Raw genomic sequence first — 26,682 nt, 5'->3', positions numbered from 1 at the left:
CAGATGGGAACACAATCGATTCCCTGTGTTCCCGAACAGCAGTCTGAATGGTCTGAATAATGTTTCAAGGTTATGAAAGAATTTAATAACACACTAATTAAAACGTGGAGCAGCATTACACAGAGACAATGTGTAATGAATATCGTTGCCCGGCGTTCTGGTCTGCAACAATTCCTCGAAGAAGTCATTTTATGCAGCTGGGGCGTTATTTTATCCCTGTCTCCTTGTATAAACTGAGTGGACCAGATAGAAATATGCAGTCTTCTGACACTGTTTCTGAAAGCAAGGAAGAAAGATGAAAACGTTTCAAAGATTTATGGTCCATCCCATAGCAACCCTCAACATTTCAGTCAGACTGAGTAAATGTTCCCTTTCATTGTGATATGAAACGTGATACAAGGAAGGTGTTAACTGAAACTGTTTGTTTAGAGACTGTTATTAATGCAAGTCTCCACAGATTCTAATTAAGCCAGTGGAGGCTTTATATCTGTAAATGATAAATGAGCTCCGTTCGATGTCTAATCAAATAGTATGAGAGGAAGCATCACCCACACCACTCATAAGATTCAGCAACTCCGGAGAAATTTAGAGAAGAGATCAGAATCTGAGAACATTCAACTGGAATTATCAAAAAATGGGTGATAATTTGAGAATGATAGACTGGAATTTTACAGCAATGGACAGGAGTTTAGCCAGGAGAATTTGGTATCTTTCTACGTACTATCATCGGTTGCCATTATCACGTCGGATCGAACTTGTACTATTCATTATTCAATACATTTATTATCCCATCCTGGCTATCGTTGGTGTCCCTCGTAAGTCTCATTGTCCAAATTTTGTTTTGATAAACTATGTGTGACTGTTTGATTGTCCTTCTCATGCTTCCACTCCTTGGTACAGTTATTGTTCCTGCTGAGACACTGAGTCCAGAGATTCACCGTGCAAACCACTATTATATGCATCAGTGAAATTGTTCATTCATTCTCTCCATCTTTGCTTCAGGCAGTGCCCGTTGTAGGTCTCTCTGTGTTGACATACTCAGTTCCATCTGTGAAACACAATATATTGTATCACTGCCCTTGTTATTTAATGTTGAGAACTTATAGTTCACTGTCTTGTGTTTTGGATGCAAGTTTCATTTCCTACCTCTGACTTTATCCCATCTCTGGAAAATAAATGAGATTGAAACGGGCGATTCACAATTAGAACAAAGAATAATGAACAATACAGTCCTTCCATATTAATGCTGTATCAATTACAAGATGTGTATCACTCTATTTCCTTCCTATCCATGTATTTGTCCAGATACCTCTTGAATGCTGATCGTTGTTTTCTTGCTTCGCCTACTTCCTCTGGCAGTGCATTCCAGGCACAACATCTTTTGTGGGAAAAACTTGGCACGCACAGCTAACTTAATTGCCCCGCACACCTGTATTTTGAACCTGTGTCCCCAAGTAAATGACCACGCCACACTGCGAAAAAGCCTCATATTTTCGAATCTATCCATGCTATTCACAATTTTATAAACTTCCATCCGTTTCCCCTTTCAACCACCTGCATTCCAATGTAAGGAAACGCAGCCTGCCCAAACTTTATTCAAACATGTAATCCCCCCAACAAACAACCGTTAAATTATTTTATGTGCCCTCTCCAAAACATTCATGTCCTTCTGGTAATGTGGTGATCAGAACTGTACACAATGTTCCAAATGTGCATTTTAAAATTAATGTTTTAAAAAGCTGCAGTATAACTTAACTATTGCTATAATTCATGTCCCTTACATTGTCGCCAACTATGCCAAATGTTTTATTTTTACGATCTTAGCTATTTGCATTCCCAACCTCAGTGATCCGTGGACTTGCCCACACAGATCACCCGGCATTTCATTTTTTTTACTCTACAATTATTACCTGTACATCTCCTAACAAAATGTATCACGTCATACTTTTCCAATTAAACCTTCATCTGCCATTGGTCTGCCCATGTCTTCAAACGCTGTACCGCCTGCTTGATCCGCTAACAATCCTGCTCACTTTTCACATTTCCACCAATTGTTCCATTGCCAAAAACTAATCTTAACAACAATGTTTTTCTCCAAATCATTTATGTCAAAGATGAACAGCACAGATTCCACTGGCCATTGTAATGATACCTATAATTGTTGTAATCCCTTTGACCATGAGTTGATTTCCGACACCATGCCCGACCATTTACTTATTTTATTTCCAGAAGCATCCAGAACATACCTGACTGGCTCATCCAAACTTCTATTTAAAATTTTAGCAGGGAAATATATTCTGATTGATTCGAATAATCTGCAACTGACACTGCCAGCTTCAAATGTGTAGAAATAAATTCTGATTCGATGCTCCATCCGAACTGACACCAGAAATCCCCTCTATCGATCATTCCTGTGAAAACATCTCTGCATTGTTATTAGATCCGGCAATACACTAATGTTAATGTTCTTAATGACATCGTCCTATCTGTCCATTAAATGTCCATCCATCTATCTCTTTTGAAAACCCCAACTCCTGCTAGTTCATCTTTAAACTAATTTCCTTCATTCACGTACTTTCACAAACAATGATCCTCACATATACCACGGTTCCCAAGTTAGTCACACAGACTCACTCGCTTTTTTTCTCTCGATTTGTCACGCAGACACAGACACATGCACGCACGCACACGCTCACACACACACTCATACTGACACAATCTCACACGTACACACACCTACACGCACCTTGAACTCGTACAATGGAGATTTGAAGACATCAATTTAGAGGAGAAATTTAGGGCTGCAGATGCTGCTGCTGGTCTGAGTCAAAGAGTGTGGCGCTGAGAAAGCAGAGCTGGTCAAGCAATATCTGACGTATAAGACAATCGATGTTTCAGGGACAAGACGTTCCTGATGACGGACGTACGCTTGAAATGTCGATTCTCTTGCTCATCAGATATTGCCTGAGGAGTTGTGCTTTTCCAGCGCCACACTCTTCGACATTTCGACATAGGTTTATAGGAGCCACGTTTCACTCACAGCATAGGATCCAACTTTCCCAATGATATGCTGTTATGTACTGCTTGTAATACCAATATGCAGGCGTTTTTTAAATGCTCGCCATACTGGTCAGATAGTTCAGCTTTCTGAACAATAACCTAGCATAGTCCGTGCAGCACTCCATATTGGCCTGTCGTCTTGTACCTCTTTACTGTGTCTGGGTTGGTCCAGATTCAGATGTTGAGAGAGCGAAGATATTGCGGTGTTCTCATTCTTGTGGTTTGGACCGTCTCAGGTCTGAATCCTTCAGTTAGTAGCACTCCTCTTGTCTTTTTCTCCCAATTTCTACCATATGTTCTCAGGAAAGTAAGTATCTGTTTCTATTTTTAATACGAATCTTCCAGTCCCTCTGTACCTTTTCCGGCCTGAATATATTGCTCTTTAGATTATCAAGTACCGGCCTTGTGAACCTCAAAAACAATAAAAAGATACGTTTCAGGCTGTTGTTTACTTTCTGCTGTATCCCTTGTAGTGTTGTATGTTGGACAAGGGGTTCATCAGGTTTGACTCACGTCTTTGAAACGTTGTCTGTGTCTGTGCACTCAGTGCCAATGTGTGCCGCTCTGAGCTGATCATGCGTTCAGTAACACGAGGAAGCTTATCGTGAATTACCGGACACACCAAAACATCCAACTTGCAGCTGAGGGGATTTGACTGACTCCTATTATTGAACATTTAGTGGAGTTGCTGGAGGTGGTTATCTGGATGTTGTTCTGTGACATGTCTCAGACATTCAGTGAGACCTGAGGATTTCGTGCTCCAACTCTTGATGGAGCATGAGTACTGTAGTGCATCATCAAGGTCTGTAACATGAGCAACAAATGGAGCTGAGTCTGCAGGGAGTGGAAACTCTGAAAACGCCGTGTCATAAAGTCATAGTGATGTGCAGCAGCGAAACAACTACTTTGGTATAACTCATCCAAGTCGACTAGACATTATGCATTAATCTAGTCCCATTTGCCAGCATGTGGACCATATCGCTCTAAACAACAACTCATCCAGATGTCTTTTGAATATTGCACTTGTACCAGCCTCCTGCACTTGCTCTGGCAGCTCATGTTGTACACGCACCATCCTCTGCCTGAAACATTTGATCTTACATTCTTCTCGCATGCTTCCCTTACCACCTTTAACCTGTGCTTTCTAGTTTTGGGCTCGCTCACTCTTGGAAAAGAACATTGACTATCAGGTGTATCCATGTCCCGCATGATTGTCTTAGCTTATTTCAGGTTTATACTCAGCCTCCGATGCTCCAGGAAAAGCAGACCCAACATATTCAGCCGGTCTCTACAGCACAAATTCTCGAGCACTGGGAACATGCTTGTGAATCTTATTGGCACCATTTCATGTTTCGCACCATTTTTCCAATAGTAGAGAGATGAGAAATAAATGCTGTAATCCAAAAGTGGTCTAACCAATGCCTTGCATGGCCACGACATGATTTCCCTACTCCAAGACTCAGTGCAGTGACCAAAAAGGGGCAATCGTAAAGAACACCTTCTTCACTATCCTGTCTGCCGATGCGACTGATTTCAAGGATTAGAGATTCTAATCTAATCGAAACTAATCTAATCTAATCTAATCTAAACTAATCTAATCTAATCTAATCTAATGTTGCGATGTTCCCATGCATGGCACGTCGTGTTGGTGAATACCCACAGCCGTAAAAGTAGCCATAGCCTCTTCATTCAGAAGCAGTCAGCCATTCTCAACGGTTTCTGAACTTGTACTCCAAGGTCTCTTGGTTCGGCAAAACTCTCTTGATTCTGTACGTACGTCCAGCCTTGATTTGCCAGACCAAAATACAGGAACACACATTTATCAAAGTTAATCTGAATCTGGTACTCCTTGGCCCAACGACCCATTTACTTAAGGCCTCATCGGACTCAGAGATAACATTCATCTCTGCCCATTAAACCATCAATTATGGTGTCATTTGCAAACTCACTAACGATTGACTTCCTATATCCCTTTCCGACTTGTTCATATAAATCACAAAAAATGAACATTGCACCAATTATTCTGGCGCACCACTAGTCACAAGCATCCATTCCAAAACGTAGGCCTTCACCACACTCTCTGACGACTACCTTCAATCCAATTTTGGATCCAAATATGTTTTTTATCGCTGTATTCCATGCAATGTTACTGTACTTAACAGTCTACCATGACGAACCCTGTTGAACGCCCTACTGGAATCTGAAAGTGCAATGACCACAGGTGTGTGCGTGCGTGCGTGTGTTTTGGAGTGTGTGTGAGATAGGGAAGTAATTTGATGCATCCATCCCAGGATTTCCAAGAACAACTTCCCAACCTACGCTTAACCCAGGATCAGTGTGTAAAAGAACCCTGATTTATCAAGGAGATGGTCACAGAGCGGTGTCACCTCCTGCAACACGACTTGCAGCCTCACACCAGGGGGAGGATAGTGCTCGAGTCACAGTTTCATTCAGTTTCGAATATCCAGGAATTGCCTGGCAGGTATGGGTAATTTATCAATCATCTCCCATGATGCTTACATCAATGTTGGAGGATATATGTTGCGGATTAGGGTAATACAATGCGTTCTCTCTCAGCAGGGAGCTACCCAGTGTATACTTGTTTTCCCAGTATTGCGGTACTTACGATCATATACATGGACATGCGTGGTCCACATGTCATCATGGAGAAGAAGAGGGACTGAAGGATCTCTCAGTGATTATCACTGCTGTCTCACAACACCAGGATCCCAAGTTCGATTCCAGCCTTGGGCGACTATCTGTGTGGAGTTTGCACATCCTCCCCATGTCTGCATGGGTTTCCACAGGATACTCCGGTTTGCTCCCACAGTCCAAAGATGTGCAGGTCAGGTCAATTGGCCATGCTAAATTGTCCATAGTGTTAGGTGCATCAGTCAGAGCGAAATGGGTCTAGGTGGGTGACTCTTGGATGGGTGGGGGGGGGGGGGGTCGTTGTGGACTTGTTGGGACGAAGGGCATGTTTCCACGATCTAGAAAATCTAATCTAATCTAATATAATCTGATAGAATCTAATGTTGCAATGTGCCCATGCATGGCACGTCATGTTGGTGAATACCCACAGTCCGAAAAAAGCCAGAGCGTCTTCATTTAGAAGCAGTCAGCCATTCCCAACGGCTTCATGTTTTCACGTGCAAGGAAAAAAATGGCCTTTCAGATTGACGTCATCTCCTTAATACGGGGCTTGAAACACCGCCCCCCCCCCCCCCCCCCCCCCGCCTGCTCATCACTTACCACTGAGAGAAATGGGACAACTGAGAACATGACAGAGCAGTCCATCAGATTTAGCAAAACTTCCGAAGTCTGAATGGGTAAGAGTGAATCTTCCAGTTCACACTGGATCACGAATGCTGCCATCTCTCTCCCTTTCACTCACATACTGCCTCACATTCGTCCTGAAACTAAAATGACATGGGATATATCATGTTATATTCGATCTTACAAGCTTTCACCTCCAAGTATTCATTTGGACACTCTGCACCTTCTTTGAATGATATAATTGTCTGTTTACCTTAACGTCATCGCCTAACATAGTTACAGTGCATTTATGCTAAATCATTGATACGGCTTCCAAACAGCTGAACACCCAGTACTGCTTACTGTGTGACTCGACATGATATGTTCTGTCAAACTGATCAAGGTTGATTTATTTCGAGTTACTGATTGCTGTTTGGTACCTCTTCCTAACGCATTCTCATGTCACACATTCAAGTTTCTTCTCGACATCCATGATTTGAATGAGGATGGACAAGGCATGATTCGTAAGTTGCTGATGAAACTAAAGTAGATGATACCATAGAAAGTTCGGAAAGTTATCATAAATTACATCAGGATCTTGATCAGCTGGGGAAGTCGGCCGAGTAATGCAAAATGGAGTTTCATGTAGATAAGTGTGAGTCGTTGTGTTTTGGCACCTCAAATAAAGGTAGAATTTTATGTTCAATGTTCGGACCTGAAGGAGTGTACCAGAATAGTGGGACCATGGAGTTCAGGTTCACAGTTCTCTTAAAGTGGAATCGGTAGGGCAGTGAGGACGGCCTTTGGTACACTGAACTTCATCGATCAGGGCACTGAGTACAGGAATTGCACAATTATGTTAGAGCTAAAAAAAGACGTTAATGAGGCCGAACTCGGAGTATAAGTGTTCAGGTTGGGCCACCTTGCTGTCGAAAGGATGTTATTAAACTGGAAAGAGTGCAGAAGAAATTTGCAGTAATGTTGCCAGGACTCAACACTCTCATTTTTAGAGAGAGTTTGGATAAACTTATACATTTTTCCATATTTTTTTGGAGACTGTGTGAGGTCCTCATAGAAGTGTATAAGGTCATGAGGGGCATGGATAGACTGAATGCACTCATCATTTTTAATAGCATTGGGAACCAAGGGTGAGTGGGTCTAAGTTTAAGGTTAGAGTGGAAAGAGTAAAATGGAAACTGAGGCACAATTGTTTTGCAACGAGTGTGCTACGCATATGGAATGAACACAAATCCACGAGGTAAAATTTTATTTCACATACCTTTCTAGATTGCTCTCTGCTCTCTCGCATTCAGCTCCTTCCCGAGTCAAGTGGACCCCTCTGACACCTATCTTTCAATTCTTCTTATTTGTGAATTTGAACTTGATATTGTGTCCAGAGTGTTGCAAATTCTCTCAGACGAATATGAGATGTTTCTTTTCCAAATGATGGTGAGCTTCGCTGAAGCACTGGACTAAGCCTGAGAAAGATGATGTACAGGGAATAGGTTCGTGTGTGCAAGTGTAAGACAGCTGGAAGCTCTGGTTCACTTTTGCGGGGAGAATTTAGATGCTCTATGAAGTAGCCATGCAGTCTGGTGCCCTGCCTTGAGAACTGATCATCGGAGGAAAATGTCAGTTGTTTTTTTTCCAGAACCAAGGGGTTAAAAGTAAACGATACTTGGGGAGAAATCCCAAAGAGAGAGAAGAACAGTTGGAAAGAAAAAGGCGTGGAACAATCTATGGAGCGTTCTTCAACTGATGGTATTAGTCACTGGCCAAAAGTCAGTGAATTGACCAAAAGACATGATTCTCAAGAAAGACATCACGGTGCAGTGAGAAGGACACATTGTTTCGAAGTACATTCAGGCAGTTAATGGGGTGAACGTTTTTGTCTCTGTTTACGTTTCTTCAGGACAGAATGGCGACCACAACTGAGATTGAAAGACAGGAATTTCCAACCTCCGTTTGTCTGGAAGGAACTGGTTGAACCGTTCAAAACCGTTAAGAACGATTTTCACTTTTCCTGTCAGGAAATCAAAAGAAATAACCTTTGCTTACTTGCAAGTGATAGAGTGTGTGACAGTGTCTTAGAAACTATATGTTCTTATGAATGTTCGTCTCCGTGTTTGGGAAAGGATGGATTCTTGTATTTACGTCACATTTCTAAAGTAATTCAGACAATGCGCTGTGTTATTACAGCTCCAATAATTTCAATAGATCTCTAAATACAGTGAGCCATTTGAAATCTGATTCTGTCCGCAATAAAACCGACAACTTTACCTCCAGAATGATGCATAATTTCTTTGTTTACCTTCCTTACAGTTACCAGAGTGACAATCTTCATCCTGCTTCATAAAGATTGTGGATTGTCTCGCTGTGTCAGTCGTTACCTGGGGGCCATGGCAGTGGCGGATCTACTGGTCATTATCCTCGATCTGATATTGAGACACATTCCCATTGTTTATTGGGAAGAGTTTACTTTCCTGTGGTACATCCATGTGTGTAATATCCACGCCGTCCTGCTTTATGCAGCAACTGACTGTTCTGTCTGGTTCACAGTCACTTTCACCTTTGATCGGTTTGTAGCCATTTGTTGCCAGAACCTGAAAAGTAAATATTGCAGTGAGAAAACGGCGGCTGTGGTTCTTGGAACAGTGACTGTGCTAAGCTGCTTAAAGAACATTTTCTGGTATTTCATGCTGTCAGGGCTGTATAATCTGGATAACATCCCCTGGTTTTGTCACATAGCAAGCAGTGTTCAATCCTCTCGTGTCTGGACTGCAATCGAGTTCCTCCATCACGTCCTAAACCCGGCTCTTCCATTTCTCCTGATTGTACTACTCAATATTTTCACCGTCAGACACATTTTAGTGACCAGCAGAGCCCGCAAGAGACTGCGTGCTCACACAAATGGGGACGGTCAGTGTGACACAGAAATGCGAAATCGACAAAGATCCATAATTTTGCTGTTTGTGATCTCGGGCAATTTCATCTTGTTATGGTCAATGCTGATGGTGTATTCTATATGGAACCGGATGTGGTATTTAGGGTATAGGTCTGTGTTTGTCTATCCATTTGTGCAGGAATTAGGCTTCATGCTGCAGCTCCTCAGTTGCTGCACAAACACAGCGATATATGCTGTGACCCAGAAAAAGTTCAGACAGCAGTTGAAGAATGTGCTGAAGTATCCCCTTACCCAAATTCATACATCAATCCAATTCACTCATTAATTAATCAATTCAGGATTTTCAAATTTCAATTCAATGTTTCAGCAGTTAAGCAGCTTGTCAATATGGTAATAGACTCAGGACCGTACTGGTTTGTCCGTCCTTATCCTCTGACAGGTGATTACAGGGGTATATCTCAGCGTTTCTCTCAACTCAGGAGCCAGCCAGACAAGGCACTGCTCTCACCTGACTGTATCCATAATTTCAATTCGTAACTGATTAAAACGTTCATTAAAAAGTGTCAAACAGTAGAGTTTGTCTTTGCTTTGAAGAAGCTGAGCTGAAGATTCTAACCCATGTCCTTGTCATCCGAGAAGGGGATGGAACCGGAGGGGACACAAGAATTCTGTTGAAGTCATTCTGTCCTTGCTTTCACCTCTGTGTTAAACACCCCGTCCTGGCCTCAGCAGAATTCAACTTTCTCTCTGTTCCCCTCCATTCGTATCTTTCTCCCATTCTCACAATTTCTCTCATTTGTACTCACTGCACCTCTTATTTTGTAATTGCTGTTCACTGTATCTCCCTCCCCCATTCTCCTTCACTGTCTCTTCGTCTTGCTCTCCCCGTACCTCCTCCATTCTCTCTCTTTCAAATCCTATCCACCTCCAACTCCCTCTTAGCTTCTGTTGCTGGATAAACAGGGTGCGTTTACGTTCGCAATCTGTTGTTTGGGGAACAGAACGGGATGCACATAAAGAGTGTGGGGTTTCGGCAAAATGCAGTTGCTCGTGGACTCTGTATGTGAGACCAAGACTGTTACTAGGGCAAAGGGTGAGCGTCGGACAATATTCCTGTGAATGCAACACATTGTGTGCAACTATTGTTTGCTGCTGTGGAAACAGAATGGTTATGAGTTCACAGGCAGTTTCTACAAGGTTAGAGTGAAGATGTTTTCAGAGGCGGTTGCTCGGAGAATAAAGCAGGGACGTGCTCAAATTTGGGATGCAATTGTTAAGGGAAAAGAATATATATGGAACAACTTGGCTTTCGTAGCTGTTCACGGGGATGGTTTTGACAATGGACTGTTCCGAGGGAAAATTATGTGGAAGTGATCAAAGCCTGTTGTTAATGCAACAGTGCAGTGGTGGTCCAGCAGTCAGTTATTAGGGCAAGAAAAGCAGGTGTAAGATCATGAACCCTTGTCAGAAAAACAGTGTGGTGGTGGGGCTGACGAATGTTGTCTTTGGAAGAATGTGGGATGGGCCCACATTCCGTTGCCAGGGGAAAATAATTGGTGTTCGACCACTGTCCTTTGCTGGGGGGCAGAGTGGCTATGTGCACAAAGGCCATTGCTTGGAGAAAGGGTTGGGGAAAGGTGGACAGCCGATTGTTGGGTGAATAGAATGAGTAATAGGTCACAGGCCTATCTGGAACAGATTAGGTACAGATTCTCAGGCCATTTCTGACAGGAAAGCAAGGTAGTGAGAGCATAAACATTGCAAAGGATAACAGAGGAAGCTGATGACGTTGGGTGTTCATGTGGGATCAGAGTAGCGGTGCAACAATTGCTAGTTGCTCGGCAATCGAAATGGATATATGACCACAAGAGGAATAGAAAGGTGATGGATCCAGCAGTTTTTGCTAAGAGAGAAGATTAGATGCAGAATCACTGACTGGTGTTTCAAGAACAGGTTGTGGGTAGGTCCACAGTCCGTTGTTGGGAAAAAGAGTGAGCGTGAGAATGCAGTCTGTTGCTTGGGGAGCAGCGTGGAAACATTGCAACAAGCCTTTGCTCAGAGAACAGAGAGGGTGTTTGGCTGGAAACCATTGTTAAGCGAAACGGTCGTCGTTTAAGCCTCCTTCTGTGTCCAGGGGAACACTGTGTTTGCGGGATCATACACTGATGCTATGAGAAAGGTGGGTCAGGTGGTTTCAAAGGCTTTGCTTTGGAATAGTGTGGGTGCATTGCCACAATCCTTTCTGAAGGAGGAAGTGTGGGTGCAATCAGATCTGACTGTACAGGCTGTGGTGCTGCAGGCCTCTGCATGGGAAAATATTGAGAATAGGCCACAGTCAGTTGCTCGTTAAGCAGAATCGGAAGGGTCTGCAGGTATATAGCCTGAGAACCGAGTTGGGTTGGACTACTGACCTTTCCTTGGGAAAGTAAGGGAGTGGAACCATTGCTCATTGATAAGGAACAGAGTACAGATGCTACACAGGCCAATTCTGAGGGAACAGATTTTGTATGTCACTATTGTGCTGCTGTGGGAACAGAGGGGTAGGGTTACAGACCGTTGCTAGGAGAACAATGTGGGTGGGACAACTGACTGTTGCTATGGCAAGTGAGATGGGGTGGAGTAGGAGGCCATTGATATCGGACTAATTATGTGGTAGCCCAAAGGTCCATTCCCAGAGGATTAGAGGGGATAGTGTGACCGGGCATTGCTCGCAGAACAGAGTAGGCTTTGGGTGAGATAACTCCACAAAGATAATCATTTCCAGATAGTTGGAAAAAAAGAACTTGACTCAATGTTGCCCTTTGGTGAGCAATTCTACCATCCTCACCTGATATCCACACATGTACAGACATTCTAGGCGTTGTTCCTTCATTTTAGCCTTGATATGTTTCAGAGCATTGTTAGATATTTAGATGATGTTTCTAGCCTTACATCCAAAAACAGCAAGAAACTTTTATATCTATCCCAGTGCTTTGTATTATTGCCTCAAAACTTCAATTCTATCCCACCCTTGAATAATGCAACCGTGTGTTTGTGTCATTTTACTGCCTTGCCATTGAATATTTGCTGTCCATCCACCATTCTCGTTTGTCAACATTGAACTGACTTGAGCAAGGACTCCCCAAGTCCACATTCTTTCTTGCCTTTCCCTGTTTATAAGATGAGTGAGACGAGGTTTATCGGGCTCTTTCAAGGCACGTTGGAATGAAGTATGTAGAGAGATTGGTCAGGTTAGGATTACTTTCACTGGAGTTCAGTGAGTGAGGGAAGGTATCATAAAGTCGTATAAAGTTTCTAAGATGACTAGACAGGGCAGATGCAGGGAGGCTGTTCCTAATGGTGCTTATGCCCTGATCCAGGGTTTACTGCCTGAGGATTCGAGGTGAGACATTTATGATTGAGATTAGGAGACATTTCGTCACCCAAATAATGGTGGGCCACTGGAATTCATTATCACAGGAAGTATTTGATGCCAGAACAGTGTATGTTTTCAAGAGGCGGTTAGATGTAGCACTTAGTGCAAATGGGCTGAAAGGTTATGGGGAGAAATGAAGGGTCAGGCTATTGAGCTGGAAGATCAGTAACGGAATAATGGTGACAGTTGGAAAGGCCGTATTGCCTCCTCCTGCTCCTATCTTCTACTTTCCTCTGATATCAGTTTATTCTACCATAAAATGGCTGCTGTGACCAAACTTTAAATAGTTGACTGACACCTTCTAATTACTCGTCCTGGTTTGCAGATTAAAACGCACTTTACTTTTTGTATGTCTCTCAGCCTCCTACAGATGAATCTCAGCGCGAAGTGAACTGGTTCTGGATTTTAGAATTAGAAGGGACAATATAAACTCAATATTAAAGATTTAAACTGGGTGAAGGAACAGACAATCCTTCAGTTTGGTTGTGTAAATCTGACAGCACACGTGAAAGGCAAATGTGACAAAAGGTGTATTCATTCAGACATTCCTGCCTTGCAAAGATATCAGTCTGAAATGGAGAAGCAGGATATGTAGAACTCTGTTAGAAATAATGTGCAAGTTTCGATTGATGAAGATAAAAATTCCTGAATATGTTTGAAGTTACTGCACTGAGAGAATTAGACGTTTCAGTAGATCCTGCTTACTTCTCAAGCTTCAAACAGACAGAGCGACATACATGTACAAAACGTGACATTTCAGGTCATCCACTGAATAATAGGTGTGGAACCTTGTTCAGGATCTGTCTCAGAATTTACCTCGTCTCCGCCTTGTTTTATGCAGAAAACATAATTTTATCAAAAAAAAAACACATTTGCTTCAAATGTTCTGCATTTAAAAGGAAGCAGAATTGCCAATAAACAAATTCCTGGAGCTTCCAGTCCAATTTAGGAAGTGGACCTGACAGTGAGGGATCGAACGTGACTGTGAGCGAGCGGCTGTAAAAGAGTGAGACAGTGAGGGATAGAGTATGACTGTATGGAACTGAGCTAGAGAGTGCGATATTCAGTGCGAAATGGAGGGAGTAACTGAGACTGAAAGAGTGGGTGATACTGTGAGAGTGTGCATCTGCAATAATGTCGGTGTGCCTGTGAGAGTGTCAGTGCTTTTCCGAGGAGTTGGTGTTCCTGTGAGGGAATCAGTGTGACTGTGAGGGAGTCAGTGTGATTGTGAGGAATTCAGTGTGACATAACTGTGAGAGATGCAATGTATCTGAGAGGGATTCGTGCGATTTTGGTGCAGTCAGTGAGTCTACGATAATTTCTGAATGATTGTGAGGGAGTCATACTCTCTACGAGGGAGTCATTGTGTCTGTGAGGGTATCGGTGTGTCTGTGTTCAATTCAGTTAGTCTCTGAACAATTCAGAGAGACACATCGAGAACAAAGTGTGAGGGAGAAAGTGTGAGGGGGAGTGCGTGAGAGAGTGCGAGGGACAGAGTGTGAGACAGAGAGCATGTGATTGTGTGACAAAGATTGAGGGATAATGTGTGTGTGAGATGCTTTTTTAGTGTCTGTGTGTTAGAGACAGTGTGTCTGTGTGTGTTTAACAATGCTCGTACGTAAATGTATGCATGTGTGTGAGAAAGGGAGCAAGAGAGGGAGAGAGTTTAAGGTGTAGCTAGAGCTGCGGGAGTAGGTAACACAGATACCAGGCTGTCAAACGTCTTCTGATAGTCCGCTGTCCACTGAACCTTCTTGCCTTTCTTTAGTAATTCAGTGAGTTGAGGAGACACACGACTAAAATTTGGTAAGAATTTTTGATACAGTCAACTCAATCCCAGGAATCCTAGTTCTGCTCTTTTTGTCAATGGCATATGAAATCGACAATTACATTTGTTTTTGCTTCCGGTCGCGCCATTTGCCCATGGCCCACGAAGCTGACTTGGGCCTTGACAAATGTACTTTTAGCTAGGTTTATTAACAAGCCTACCTTCCAAAGACCATTGAACAAAGTCTGACAAATGTTGCCAATGTTTCTTCCATGCGTGAATTAAAATCACCAGGTCCTCTATATTTCTCCAAATCATGACTCCATATTTCTGACACAGTTGGGTAATCCGGAAATAATGCTACTCGTTAGTGTGCGAATGTCGCCAGAGCGTTGTTCGTACATATTGGCATGACTTTAAACTGATAGAGTTCATTCAAAATTGCCTTCGCTCTTTCTGACAAAGGTTCCTGCCAGTATCTTCTGAATAAGTCCAACTTAAGTTGCCTATCACACCTTTTCAACGCAGTTGTTCAAACACTGAATCGAACAGCATCAGTCTTTGTAACTGTACCGATTTTGTTATAGGCCACACATAACCACTTTGGTTTTGTCACCATTACTACGGTTGACCACCAGTTACTGTAACTCACTTCAACTATGCCGTTTTGGAAATTGCATCAATGCTCCTTTTGAACCTATGCCAACTTTAGAGTTTAATGCCCGTTAGAATGCTGCTTAATCGGAACAGCATCTGTAACATCTATATCAAATATAATTTTAGCGGTCCTCTCACTACATGCTCTAAAGCTAATTCAAATGGAATGAATTTGATCGATCCATTATGTGAGTATCTGATAACAGAAAGCACAAACGGAATTCCCTTATCCCATTCATCTGGATACTTCTGACTACTAGACTGGGACATTGTCTTTAAAGTCTGATGCCATCTTTTTCACGTGCCTTCCAATTCTGGACGGTACGTGGTAGACTTGTTTATTCCTAATTCGTAAATAATTTCCTTCAATAATTTTGTTGTAAATTTTGAACCTTGATCTGATTAGATCTCCATGAGTAGACGGTATTTATTGGAAAAAAGTTGAGTAATTGCTCTGCAATTCTTTTAGCTGTGATATTGTGTAATGGGACAGCTCTGGAAATCTAGTTGACACATCGTTTATTGGTACCAAATACTGATTCCCAAATTTTGGCTGAGGTAGGGCTCCTATTCAGTCAACTAATACTCCTGTAACAGCTTCCTGAAATCCAGGAAGATGTATTAAAAGTGCAGGTGCTATTACTGTCTGTCGTTTACAAATTACCGGACAAAGGGACCGGATCCTAAATTTGTGTTAGGTGGTTGGCAGAACTGCTTGTTTGAGTTTCTGAATTACTGCTTCTGCTAAGAACACTGATACCTGAGATCCGATGGGTATTCCGTTGGTTTTGTTGTTGAAGGTCATAGAGTTATAGAGATATACAGCAATGAAACAGACCCTTCGGTCCAACTCGTCCATACGGACCAGAATTCCCAATCCAATCATGTTTTACCTCACAGCATCTGGCCCAAACCCCTCCAAACCCTTCATATTCATATATCCGGCCAGATGCTTTTTTTAAAATTTTGCAAATGTACTAGCCTCCATCACTTTCTCTACCAGCTCATGGCATACATGTACCACCGTCTGAATGAAAAAGTTGACTCTTAGCTCTCTTCTTTACTTTTCCACTCTCAATATGCCCTCTAGTTCTGGACTCCCGGACCCCAGGGAAAATACTTTGTTTATTTATCCTATCCATGCCCCTCATGATTTTATATACCTCTCTATAGTCGCCCCTCAGCCTCCGATGCTCCACGGAAAACAGCCCGTAGCTTTTTCAACCTCTCCCTATAGTTCAAATCATCCAATACTGGCAACATCCTTGCAATTCTATTCTGAACCCTTTCAAGTTTCACAACATTTTTCCGGCAGAAAAGAGATCAGAATTGCTCCCAATATTCCAACAATGAGATAACCAATATCCTGTACAGCTGTATCATGACGTCCCAACTCGTGTATTCAATACTAAAATGCAGCACCTCACATTTATCTAAATTAAACTCTATCTGCCACTTCTCAGCCCATTGGCCCATCTGATCAAGATCCCATTGTAATATGAGGCAATCTTCTTTCCTATCCACTACAACCACCAATGTTGTTGTCATCTGCAAACTTATTAAACTTACCTCTTAAGCTCACATCCAAATCATTTGCATAAATTATGAAAAGCTGTTGGCCCACCACCGACCCTTGTGTATTTCCACTGGTCACAGGCCCCAGTCTGAAAAAGCATCCTCCACCACCACCTTCTATCTTATACCTTAGAGCCAGATTTGTATCCAAATGACGAGTTCTCCCTGCATTCCATGAGATCTAACCATGCTGAATAATCATCAATGGGAAACCTTATCGAACGCCTTACTGATGTCCATATATATCAAATCTACGGCTCTTCCCTCACCAATCCTCTTTAGTACGTCTTCAAAAAACTCAATCAAGTTTGTGAGACAAGATTTCCCACGCATAACGCTGTGTTCACTTTTATGCATTTCAAGACATCCAGCACTTCCTCCTCTGCAAAGTGGACATTTTTAAAGATGTCACTATCTATTTTCCTGCATTCTATTTCTTCCATGTCCTTTTCCACAAGAAAAACTGATGCGCAAAACTCGTTTAGTATCTCCTCCATCTCCTGTGGCTTAACACAAAGGCCGCCTTGCTCAGCTTTTGCTCGACCCTATTCTTCCCTAGTTACCCTTTTGTCCTTAATGTATGAAAAAAAGTTGGATTCTCCATAACTTTATTTGGCAAAGCTACCTCATATTCCCATTTTGCTTTCCTTATTCCTCTCTTAAGTATATGCCGACTATCATTATATTCTCCTAAAGATTCGCTCGAACTATCCTCTCTGTATCTGACTTTTGCTTCCTTCTCTTTCTTAACCAAAACCTCAATTTCTTTATTCATCAAACGTTCCCTATACTTACCAGCCTTTCCTTTCATCCGAACAGAAATATACTTCCTCCGGACATTCGTTATCTCATTTCTGAAAGGTTGCCATTTTCCAGCGGAGGCACAGTGATATACATTCGAGACGGAGTTATTTTGGGAGTCCTCGGCATTGAGTCTGTACTCAGTGAATTCTCGTATTTTCAAGTTATACAAGGGCAAGGAAACCTCCTGCTGATTTCCCCGTATCACCTTCAATTAATGGATACATCGATACACGACAACACTTAGAGGAAACGTTTTGGATTATAAAGACACAAAATGTGCTCTGGGTGGCTATTTCAATTTCCTCCAACAAGCGTGGCACGGTAGCATTACGACTGATCGAGCGAGTCTGGTACAAAGGAATATATGATAGATGGCAACTGAACCAACCATGAGAAGAAAAGACTTTATCTTATCCTTACCAATCTGACAGATGCAGATGCATCTGTCCATGGCAGTATCGGTAAGAGTAGCCTCCTTACAGTCCTTGTGGAGACTGTGCCCTGCCTTCGCTTTGAATATAACCTCTATTGTGCTATTTGCCACTATCACCGTACTGTATGGGAAAGACTTAAGAAAGATCTGGCAACTCAAGACTCGGTAGCTACGAAGCGCTGGAGGCCAACAACAGCACAACAATTGTACTCCAGCAGAAGGTGTAACCTCACGGCCCATTATATACCCCAGTCAACCATTACCATTAAGACTGGGTAAGCATCCCTGGATCAGTGAAGATTTCAGGTATGCATATCAGGAGCAGAAAGGGTCACACCTGAAGATAAGATGTCAACCTTATGAAATCAACAAATAAGACGACGTGCACGTCAAGCAAAATAAGCAACTAATGATAGACAGAGCCAAACGATCCCACAAGTAATGGATATGGTTGAATCTCTGCAGTTCTGCATATCCAGTGGTAAGAAATTAAACATCTTACTGGAGAAGGAAGCTCTAGTGATATCCCGTCCTCAATAATGGAATCGTTCAGTTCATCAGTGCAAAAGGGAACGATGAATCATTCACAGCAAACTTTACCCAGAAGTGCAGAGTGGATGATTCATCGAGGGCTCCTCCAGTGGTCGTCATCATTATACAAAATAAAATCTTCCGTCAACCATATTCATTCCACTTGATTTCAAAAATGTTTGCAGGTACTGGATGCTGCAAAGTCTACGGATCCGGGCAAAATTACGGCAATAATACTGAATGTTTGTGCTCCTGAATGTCCCGCGTTCCTCGCCAAGCTGTTCCAGTGCATTATAACACAGGCATCCATTTGTCAATGTGGACTCTTTGCCCTGGACTTAAAAGCAGGACAAACTCATTCCGCCCTAAAGACACGACGCCTTTCCTCTGCGTTCGATCTCTTCCAGCACTTTTCGTAGCAAGTTCGAGTATATGCCATCTGGCCGGGGATTTATCTATCCACATGCTTTTCAAAGTTTCAAGCACATCCTCCATAATATCAAACATTTCAAGCATATCAGCCTGTTTCTCGCTGTCCTCACACGCGACGAGTGCCTCTCGGTAGTGAATACTGAAGCAAATAATTCATTAAACATCTCTCCGACCTCCTCCAACTCCAGGTACAAGTTCCATCAGTTATCCCTGATCGGCTCTACAACCACTCCTTTTGTTCCTCACATAAGTTTCGAGCACCTTAGGTTTTCCTTAATCCGAGCCATCAAGTTTATTTCATGAAACGTTTCCTGAGTCTATTCTTCAATTCCTTCCTCGATAGCTTTTGACCTTCTAGAGCTTTCTGTTCCTTTCTTGCTGAAACTTAAGCAAGCTTACATCTTCCTCTTTACTAGATATTCCATATCTCTTGTCATCAATAGTGTCTTCATCCCACAATCCTTTCCTTCTCTCAGTGGGACAACCAATTTAGCACTCGCAGCAAGTGCTCTCTAAACAATTTCCATCTCTGAGTGCACCTCTTTGAGAATATTTTCTCCGAAATTATGTCCACAGTTCCTGCCGACAAGCATTACAGTTCCCCCTCCTCCAATTAAATACTTTCCCAGACCATCTGCTCCTATCGGTCTCCACCGCTACAGTAAAGTTCGGGGAGTTGTGATGATTATCACTGAAATGCTCCCTTACCGATCGATCTGACACATGACCTGGTTCTTTGCCAAGCCCCAAATCCCATACTGCCTCCCCTCCAGTCGATCTATCTACACACTGTGCCAGGAATGTTTCCTGGACACACCTGACCAAATTTGTTCACTCCAATCTATTTGCAGCAACAAAGATACAATCAATATGAGAGAAGTGAGAAGTCACTCATAACAACAACTGTGTTACTTCTACGTCATTAAAAATTCTGCCTTGCAATCTGATCCTCCGTGTTTCTGTTATTATTGGAAGGTTTACAGAAAGCTTCCAATAAAGTGACTGCTACTTTCCTGTTTTTGAATTCCACCCATACTGACTCAATGGACAAAACTTGATCAACAAACAAGAAGGCTACTTTCTGCATCTGTGATATTCGTCATGATCAGCAATGCCATTCCCCCACCTCATTTACCCCCTCTATATTCCTTTTGAAAAATCAACCCGGAACATTGAAAAACCATTCCCACCAATGATATCTCAGTCTAAGTAATGACCACGAAACCGTAGGTTCAAGTAATAATCCGTGCTTTAATTTCATCACCTTCGTTCTGACTCTACTCGTGTTACAATAGACACACTACAATCCATCACACTGACTGTAACATTGCCCTAACAATTGTCGATACTTCGGCAGAGACTCTCCACACGCTGTTCTGCAGTATCCAGAGTTACCCCATCATCTGATCCGTTGATCGGTTTCACAACCCCGGCAAACGAATTTAAACCCTTCCGAAGAACTCTTGCAAATCTCCTGCCAAGGATATTGGTGCCCTTCCAGTTCAAGTGCAACCGCTCCTCCTTTTACAAGTGTACACTTCCCCAGATGATCTCACAATGATTCATTATTCCAAAACCCTCCATCTCACATCAGCTTTGCAGCCACGTGTTCAGTCGCACTTGTTTTCTGTTCCTAACCTCCCTAGCCCATAGCACCGGTAGCAAATCTGAGTTTAGAACTCTACTCGTCCTACCTTTTCGCTTCCAACCTAACACACTACATTGACTTTCCTGATCCTCATCACTTTTTTTGAACTAGACTTGGGCGCACTTCTCGCAGGTGAAGTCAGCAGGGACAACAGTGGTGACCCTTACCTCACATATTATGCAACAAGAGCAAACAACTGCACTCAGCCACATCTCATCGGCTCTAAGTTGCGAAAGAGATTAATAAAATGCTACCTTATCTAAACAAAATTCCTCATTGCATCTTCATTTATTAAGTAGGAGAGGGCGACGTGTGGTCGACATCAAACATGCAAGAGTGTGGATTTAACTGCTGCCCGAATATATTATCTCACTTTCCCAGCAGTCGCCATGTTCGCTTCCACACCTCTTCATCCTTTGCTCCTACAATTCACGAGGTAATTATTTTACATTCAATCTTACTTTCCTGACTCTGCTTGGCTGGTGCATTCTCGATTCATGCTCCTGAAACATTCTGAACTAATCTATTCCCCATTGCCAGGACATAAACCCTAGCCCTCTAAACACTTTCTATTCATATATTCATCCAGGTATGTTTTAAATGTTATAATCGGACCAGTTTCAACCAGTTCTTCCGGCAGCTCATTCCATGCACGCACCATCTTTTTGTGTGAAACATCTTCCCGTCGGTCCCTTTTAAATCTTCCCACTCTCATCCCAAACTTTTGCCCTCGAGGTCTGGACGCCACATCTCAGCGGAAAGGCCTTGCCTACTTCTCCTGTGTCTGCGTGGGTGTTCTCAAAGTGCTCTCCGTTCCTCTCACATTCTAAGGAGGTGCAGGTTAGGACAATTGTTCATGGTAAATTGCCCATAGTTTTCAGAGATGTGCAGATTGGTTGCATTAGTCAGGGATATTTACAGGATAATATGATTGGGGAATGGGTTTGACTGGGTCATGCTTCAGAGGGTCGGTGGGAACTTCTTGGGCTGCTGTTTCTTTTCTGTTGGGATTCAATTACTCCATGATCCTATGCCCATCATGAATGTTCAAACCTTTGTAAGTTGACAACTCAACATCTGTCTCTTCAGGAAAACACATCGCAGCCTATTCAGCCTCTCTCTGCAGCATAAACGCTCTGACCCTTGGAAATGAAAAATGTCACGTGTTCCCGCATTCTGCACCAGTTGACATTTCTCTCCCCTCACCTCCACACCATTGACTGATCTGCCAATTTCTCTGTCTAACCTTGTATCCCTACGTCGCCTGCACGTTTGGCGATAGAACGTTCATGTCCTTCCAATAACTCAGCAATAAAGCGCCATCCGACATCTACAAGTTATCCTGTATCCTGGGCAGTGGTGACCTTCTGGTTAAACCGCAACCAGTTGTCTCCTAGTCGTTAAACAATTGATATGATCTGCATTCATTTTCCTCAATGTTTACTCTGAAGTGGCACCAGTCGACATCCTGTCCAAATCTCTTTCTCAATGAGTTTTGGAATTCGTATACTCATCGTGAATCAACAGTTTTCTCACTTCCTGTTTTTTCTGCAAGGCATGATTATGGCAAACGTTATATCGGCCTTTATTGCAGGAGGGCTGGAATTCAGGCGGAGTGATGACTCATTAACGTTTTGCAAGGAAGACCACACCTGGAGAATGATCTGTACACTCAAATACGAACTCATCACCATGGACTCACAGGAGAAAGTGAGGACTGCAGATGCTGAAGGTCAGAGCTGAAAATGTGTTGCTGGAAAAGCGCAGGAGGTCAGGCAGCATCCAAGGAGCAGGAGAATCGACGTTTTGGGCATGAGTCGTTTTTCAGGAATCACATTCCAGCAACACATTTTCACAATCGACTCACAGCCCGTCGAGTCTGTTCCGTGACTTAATGATATTATGGCCGATTGGAATTCCAAGATTGGAAATTTTGCTTAAATCCAGTGGTAATATAAGGAATGTAATCCATCCCACATGCATTGACAGGCTGTCCCCCAGTCAGGTCTCTTAATAGAAAAAAAACAGAGCTTCTGTACAACTGATCTCGGCTCAGTTCCAGGCTCAGGATCAGGCTCAGACTGTGCTTCCACGATTGACTAATTATATGACTTGGCCATAGTACTGAGAACTGTTATTCAGGAACACCAAATAACATTGCTCACGCCACTGTGAGAGTACTCTTGCACTTATGGCATCCATATGACCGGAGCAATGCAATAGTACTGGCAATAGTGAACTTTGTGGCATTACCACCAGCATGCTGCTTGTCCTGAAGACATTTAGGAATGAAGTGCGATCGGACAGATTGACTTTTTTTTCCTTTGAACAGAAGAGATTGGGAGGAGGGATGACTGAGATGTAAGCATTTTGAGAGGAGGAGACATGATCGGCAAGAATCCAAGGATCACTTTTGATGCAAGGCTCAATGACTGGTGGCATTAATTTACAGGAAAGGGTGGGGATTGAGCGGCTGTCCAGTTTTCTTTTTAAACAGAACATGTTGGGAATCTGCAACTGTTTGACTTTGCGGATGGTTGTGAGACAAAAAAAAACTAAAGATGGTATAATCCAAAACAGACAGGCAGGCGGCTGGAAAAACATAGCAAGCTAGGCAATAGGGAAGGATATTCCAGGCAGAAATACACATAAAATTGAAGTGTTTTGACAACACTATATAGAGTGATCCACGTCATTAGCGTCCTCAGTGTTGTGCGGTTTCACAAGGATGATCCCAGGACTTCGGAGGTTAAATTCTGAGGAAAGATTAAACAAACTAAGCCTGTATTCTGTATAATGTAGGTGAGTTTTCTTTTGAAGATTTGTATCTCGGTAATGGTTGAGGTTGTAATTTCGTTCGCCAAGCTGCTGAGTTTTCCAGCAGACGTTTTGTCACCTCACTAGGCGATATCATTAGTGCACCTCGGGTGAGTGTCGATGGTCTGTCAAGTCTGGTATTTACGTGTCGCGAGACACGACCAGTAAGCTCTTATTTCCAGGTACATACACAATGAAGGACACAAATTCAACTGTGACAATTTAACCATCGGAACACAGGCAATACAGTGACACGCAAGAGAGTTCCATGAAGCCTAGTACTCAAACCGGAACTCAAGCACTCAACGTATTAAAATAGATCACGTAGACAAACCTTTCAGATGCAGATCCCAAAGTACCAGAAAACAGACACATATAAATATTAGGCAGGAGAAAAGCATGACGACGTGACGAAACGTCAGCAGAGAAACACATAAACAAATAAATTAATGATTTCAGAATTTTGAAGGTTTAGGAGTGACATAACGGAAGACTTATCGGTAGTAACGGGGAGAGATACGATCGATAAAGTAAAAGTATTTCCTTAGATTGAAACTGAAGTCAACGATGAGCTGTGACAAAATCTTGGAATTCTCTCTGCAGGAACATTATCGGTTTACGTGCAGCACGTGAATTACTTCTGTTCAAGAAGGTGGTTCGCCACCAACTTCTGAAGGGCAACTAGGGACAAGAAAAACCTATTGGTTTCAGCCAGTGACGTCCACATCAAATTCTAAGAATTAAGGCCATTTTAACAATTAAGGAATTCAGGACAGATGATAGAAAGAACTTCTATACACAAATAATATTTTAGGTTCAAACTCCCTTACTCAAATGGCATTCAATTGTTGCATTTAAATTGGTGACAGACTTATTCTTGTTTTGGAAGGACATCGATTATGTGGGTCAAAAGCAAGCATGTAGAGAAAACCCACAGATGAGCCATGTCCTTGTAAAGAAACTGAGCAGGCTCGAGGGGTTGAGTAGCCTCCTCTGTTCAAATGACGATTTGATTTTGTTCTTCATTCATTCAATCTTTACTAGGGCCAGTATCTATGTTCAGTTTCTGATGTAAATTTCTGCCAAACACATCTAATCTTTGATTCCAGGTGTCCACCTCAGTTATGATTCCACATCTTAATAGATATCAAAATGGAGAAGTCAGCGCTGTTTTCAAAGGTTAATACAATCAGCATAATCCGTGAGCTTATTAAAAGAGGGTCTGTATTCTCATATTTTTGTTCCCCCTCACAAAAGCAAAGTGGCGATGTGGGAGATGCTGCTGAGATTTCTGATATTAATGGAAGCCGCTACAGTTAATACGTTTACCTGCTCGTGATTTGTACATCTCCCCATTGGCAAACAGCGGAACGACCGTTTGGAGCATTAGTCACTCTCGTCGTTAAGTGTCCGCTGGTGTGCAGGTGTGTGCTTCTTCCATCCGCCCAACTGAACATTTTTTTATGTAATGTGGTTAGATATCGTTCGTTGGGAGAATCGGATAAACGGGTTTGGGATGAGAAAGTGGGAACAAAAGATTCAGCCATGGTTATGTTTAAATCTGAAATAGTCTAGAAGATTTAATTGACCGTGTCTTGCCAGAGGTTTCTTTGCTTTTAAATTTCTGGTGAAATGTCAGGTATGGGGCGAGGTGATTGGACTCTACCAAACGTGAAAATATTGTTTCAAACTGAAGTCAGAGAAATGTCTGTCATCGTTTTCCAATGACTGGCAATGTGAGTAGGTTATGTCCATTAGTCAGGGGTAAATGTAGAGTAATTGGCTTGGAGAATATGCCTGCGTGGATTAGGCTTCGTCGGGTCACGTAGACTTTACCGGCTGTAGGGCCTGGTTGCACAGTGTAGGGATTCTATGATGCTAATTATTCCTCACGTCACTCTGAGACACACGCAGAGCTTTCATCAAAAGCCTTCATCTCCGCTTACTTCCCCAATGCAAATATTTCCTACTTCTGCACAGGCCTAAGGAAAGATCTGCATCTGATTGCTCCATGTGGATTTCACACCGACCATCAAAAAACTGCTGTCTATATTGTATTGATCAATGACACTGCCTGTCTCTTTGTTGGGCAGGGAGGATGGCCGATTAAAAATGGGAACTGACCGGATATACTTATTACATCAGTTTGTTTTATTCTGACCAGACCTCAAGTGATGTGTTTCACAGATTGACACGTCTCTGCTAGTGTCAGTGAGCAGAGCACACAGAGTGCACACGTGCCACACATGCTGAGGTTTAGTTAGAAGCTGGGGAATTCTCTGACAGCAGATGGAAATTGTTACGCTCAATGGCTTCAGCAGCTTCTGGATATCATCTGATGTGAAGAGATTCGATTAAAAATGGAAAAACGGTAATATTGGCACATCAGGAGTCTGCGATGGATAATCGTATCGACACTAATTCTGAACATCGTACACAGTATTTCAGCGCAGCTCCTGCACTGATGTATAAACCTCAGGCATTGAAGACAGTGTGCGGAGAAATGTCACAAATATTAATTGTACATCTGTCTATTGTAAAACATCATTCAAATTGAATGGGCTGCAAATGTCTAATGAAAAATATCAATTGTGAAATCACCTGGTGACCTCTCTCTCCGATCGTACTTCATTGCCACTTTTATCCCTTGATCCACATCTTCATCAATGAGAACACATAACAAAGAAAACGAAAGCACAGGATCAGGCTGGTCGGGCCCTCTAAGCCTGCACTGAACCAGATTCTTTATCTAAACCTGTCGCCTAGTTTCGATGGATCTGAATTCCTCGGCTCTCTTCCCATTCATGAATCTGTCTGGAAACATCTTAACTAAAGTGTTCGTGCCCGCGTCTACCAGCTCCACTCTCTGGGTAAACAACTTCCACATATATTTCCCTTACACAGTTCCCCATCACCTTGAAATCATGACATCTCTGAATAAGGCCCCCACTCTGAGAAAATGCTTCTTGCTATCCACCCTCTGTATATCACTCATGATTGCATATGCCTCGATCAGGTACCAACTCAAACTTTGTCTTCTTACTGGAACTAATCCTAATATACTCTCCCGTCGTTCATACCTAGCTCCCTATATACCAGACAATATCTTGGTGAACCTCCTCTCTATCCACTCCAAAGCAGCCATATCATTTTGGAAATGAAGCGATCAGAACTGTACGCATTATTGCAAATGTAGCCGACCCAAAGTCCTTTTCAACTGTAACATGACCTGGTAACGCTTGTGCTGAATATCCCGTCCAGTGAAGGAAACTATGTTGTATGCCTGTTTGGCCACTCTATCAAGCTGTGTCGCTACCTTCAGAATAAAATGGACCTGAACACCCATCTCTCCGTTAATGAATTTCCCACATGTCTTTTGTTT

The 26,682-nt window shown here is 42.6% G+C and overlaps 1 protein-coding gene across 1 annotated transcript; it reads left to right on the top strand.

Annotated features, from left to right (window-relative positions):
• Nucleotides 1-676: 676 nt before the first annotated feature.
• On the top strand, nucleotides 677-9,545 carry LOC148138126 (putative G protein-coupled receptor 139). The gene is made up of 2 exons (XM_087981859.1): nucleotides 677-815; nucleotides 8,638-9,545. The coding sequence occupies exons 1-2, from the start codon at nucleotides 677-679 to the stop codon at nucleotides 9,543-9,545; spliced, it is 1,047 nt and encodes a 348-aa protein (XP_087837985.1).
• Nucleotides 9,546-26,682: the final 17,137 nt, after the last annotated feature.

The sequence above is a fragment of the Chiloscyllium plagiosum genome, unplaced genomic scaffold (genome assembly GCF_037043375.1).
Source record: "Chiloscyllium plagiosum isolate Xiang-an unplaced genomic scaffold, Cpla_swu_hap1 HiC_scaffold_41, whole genome shotgun sequence".
NCBI classification, from domain to species: Eukaryota; Metazoa; Chordata; class Chondrichthyes; order Orectolobiformes; family Hemiscylliidae; genus Chiloscyllium; species Chiloscyllium plagiosum.
The sequence above is the reverse complement of the archived record's forward strand: the minus strand, read 5'-3'. Positions and strand labels throughout refer to the sequence as shown.

Bases quoted from the DNA above. Each gene is read 5' to 3' on its own strand.
- LOC148138126 (XM_087981859.1), top strand. From the start codon at position 677: ATGGACAGGAGTTTAGCCAGGAGAATTTGGTATCTTTCTACGTACTAT. The intron at 816-8,637 runs GTAAGTCTCATT...CCTTCCTTACAG, and splicing joins GGCTATCGTTGGTGTCCCTC to TTACCAGAGTGACAATCTTC.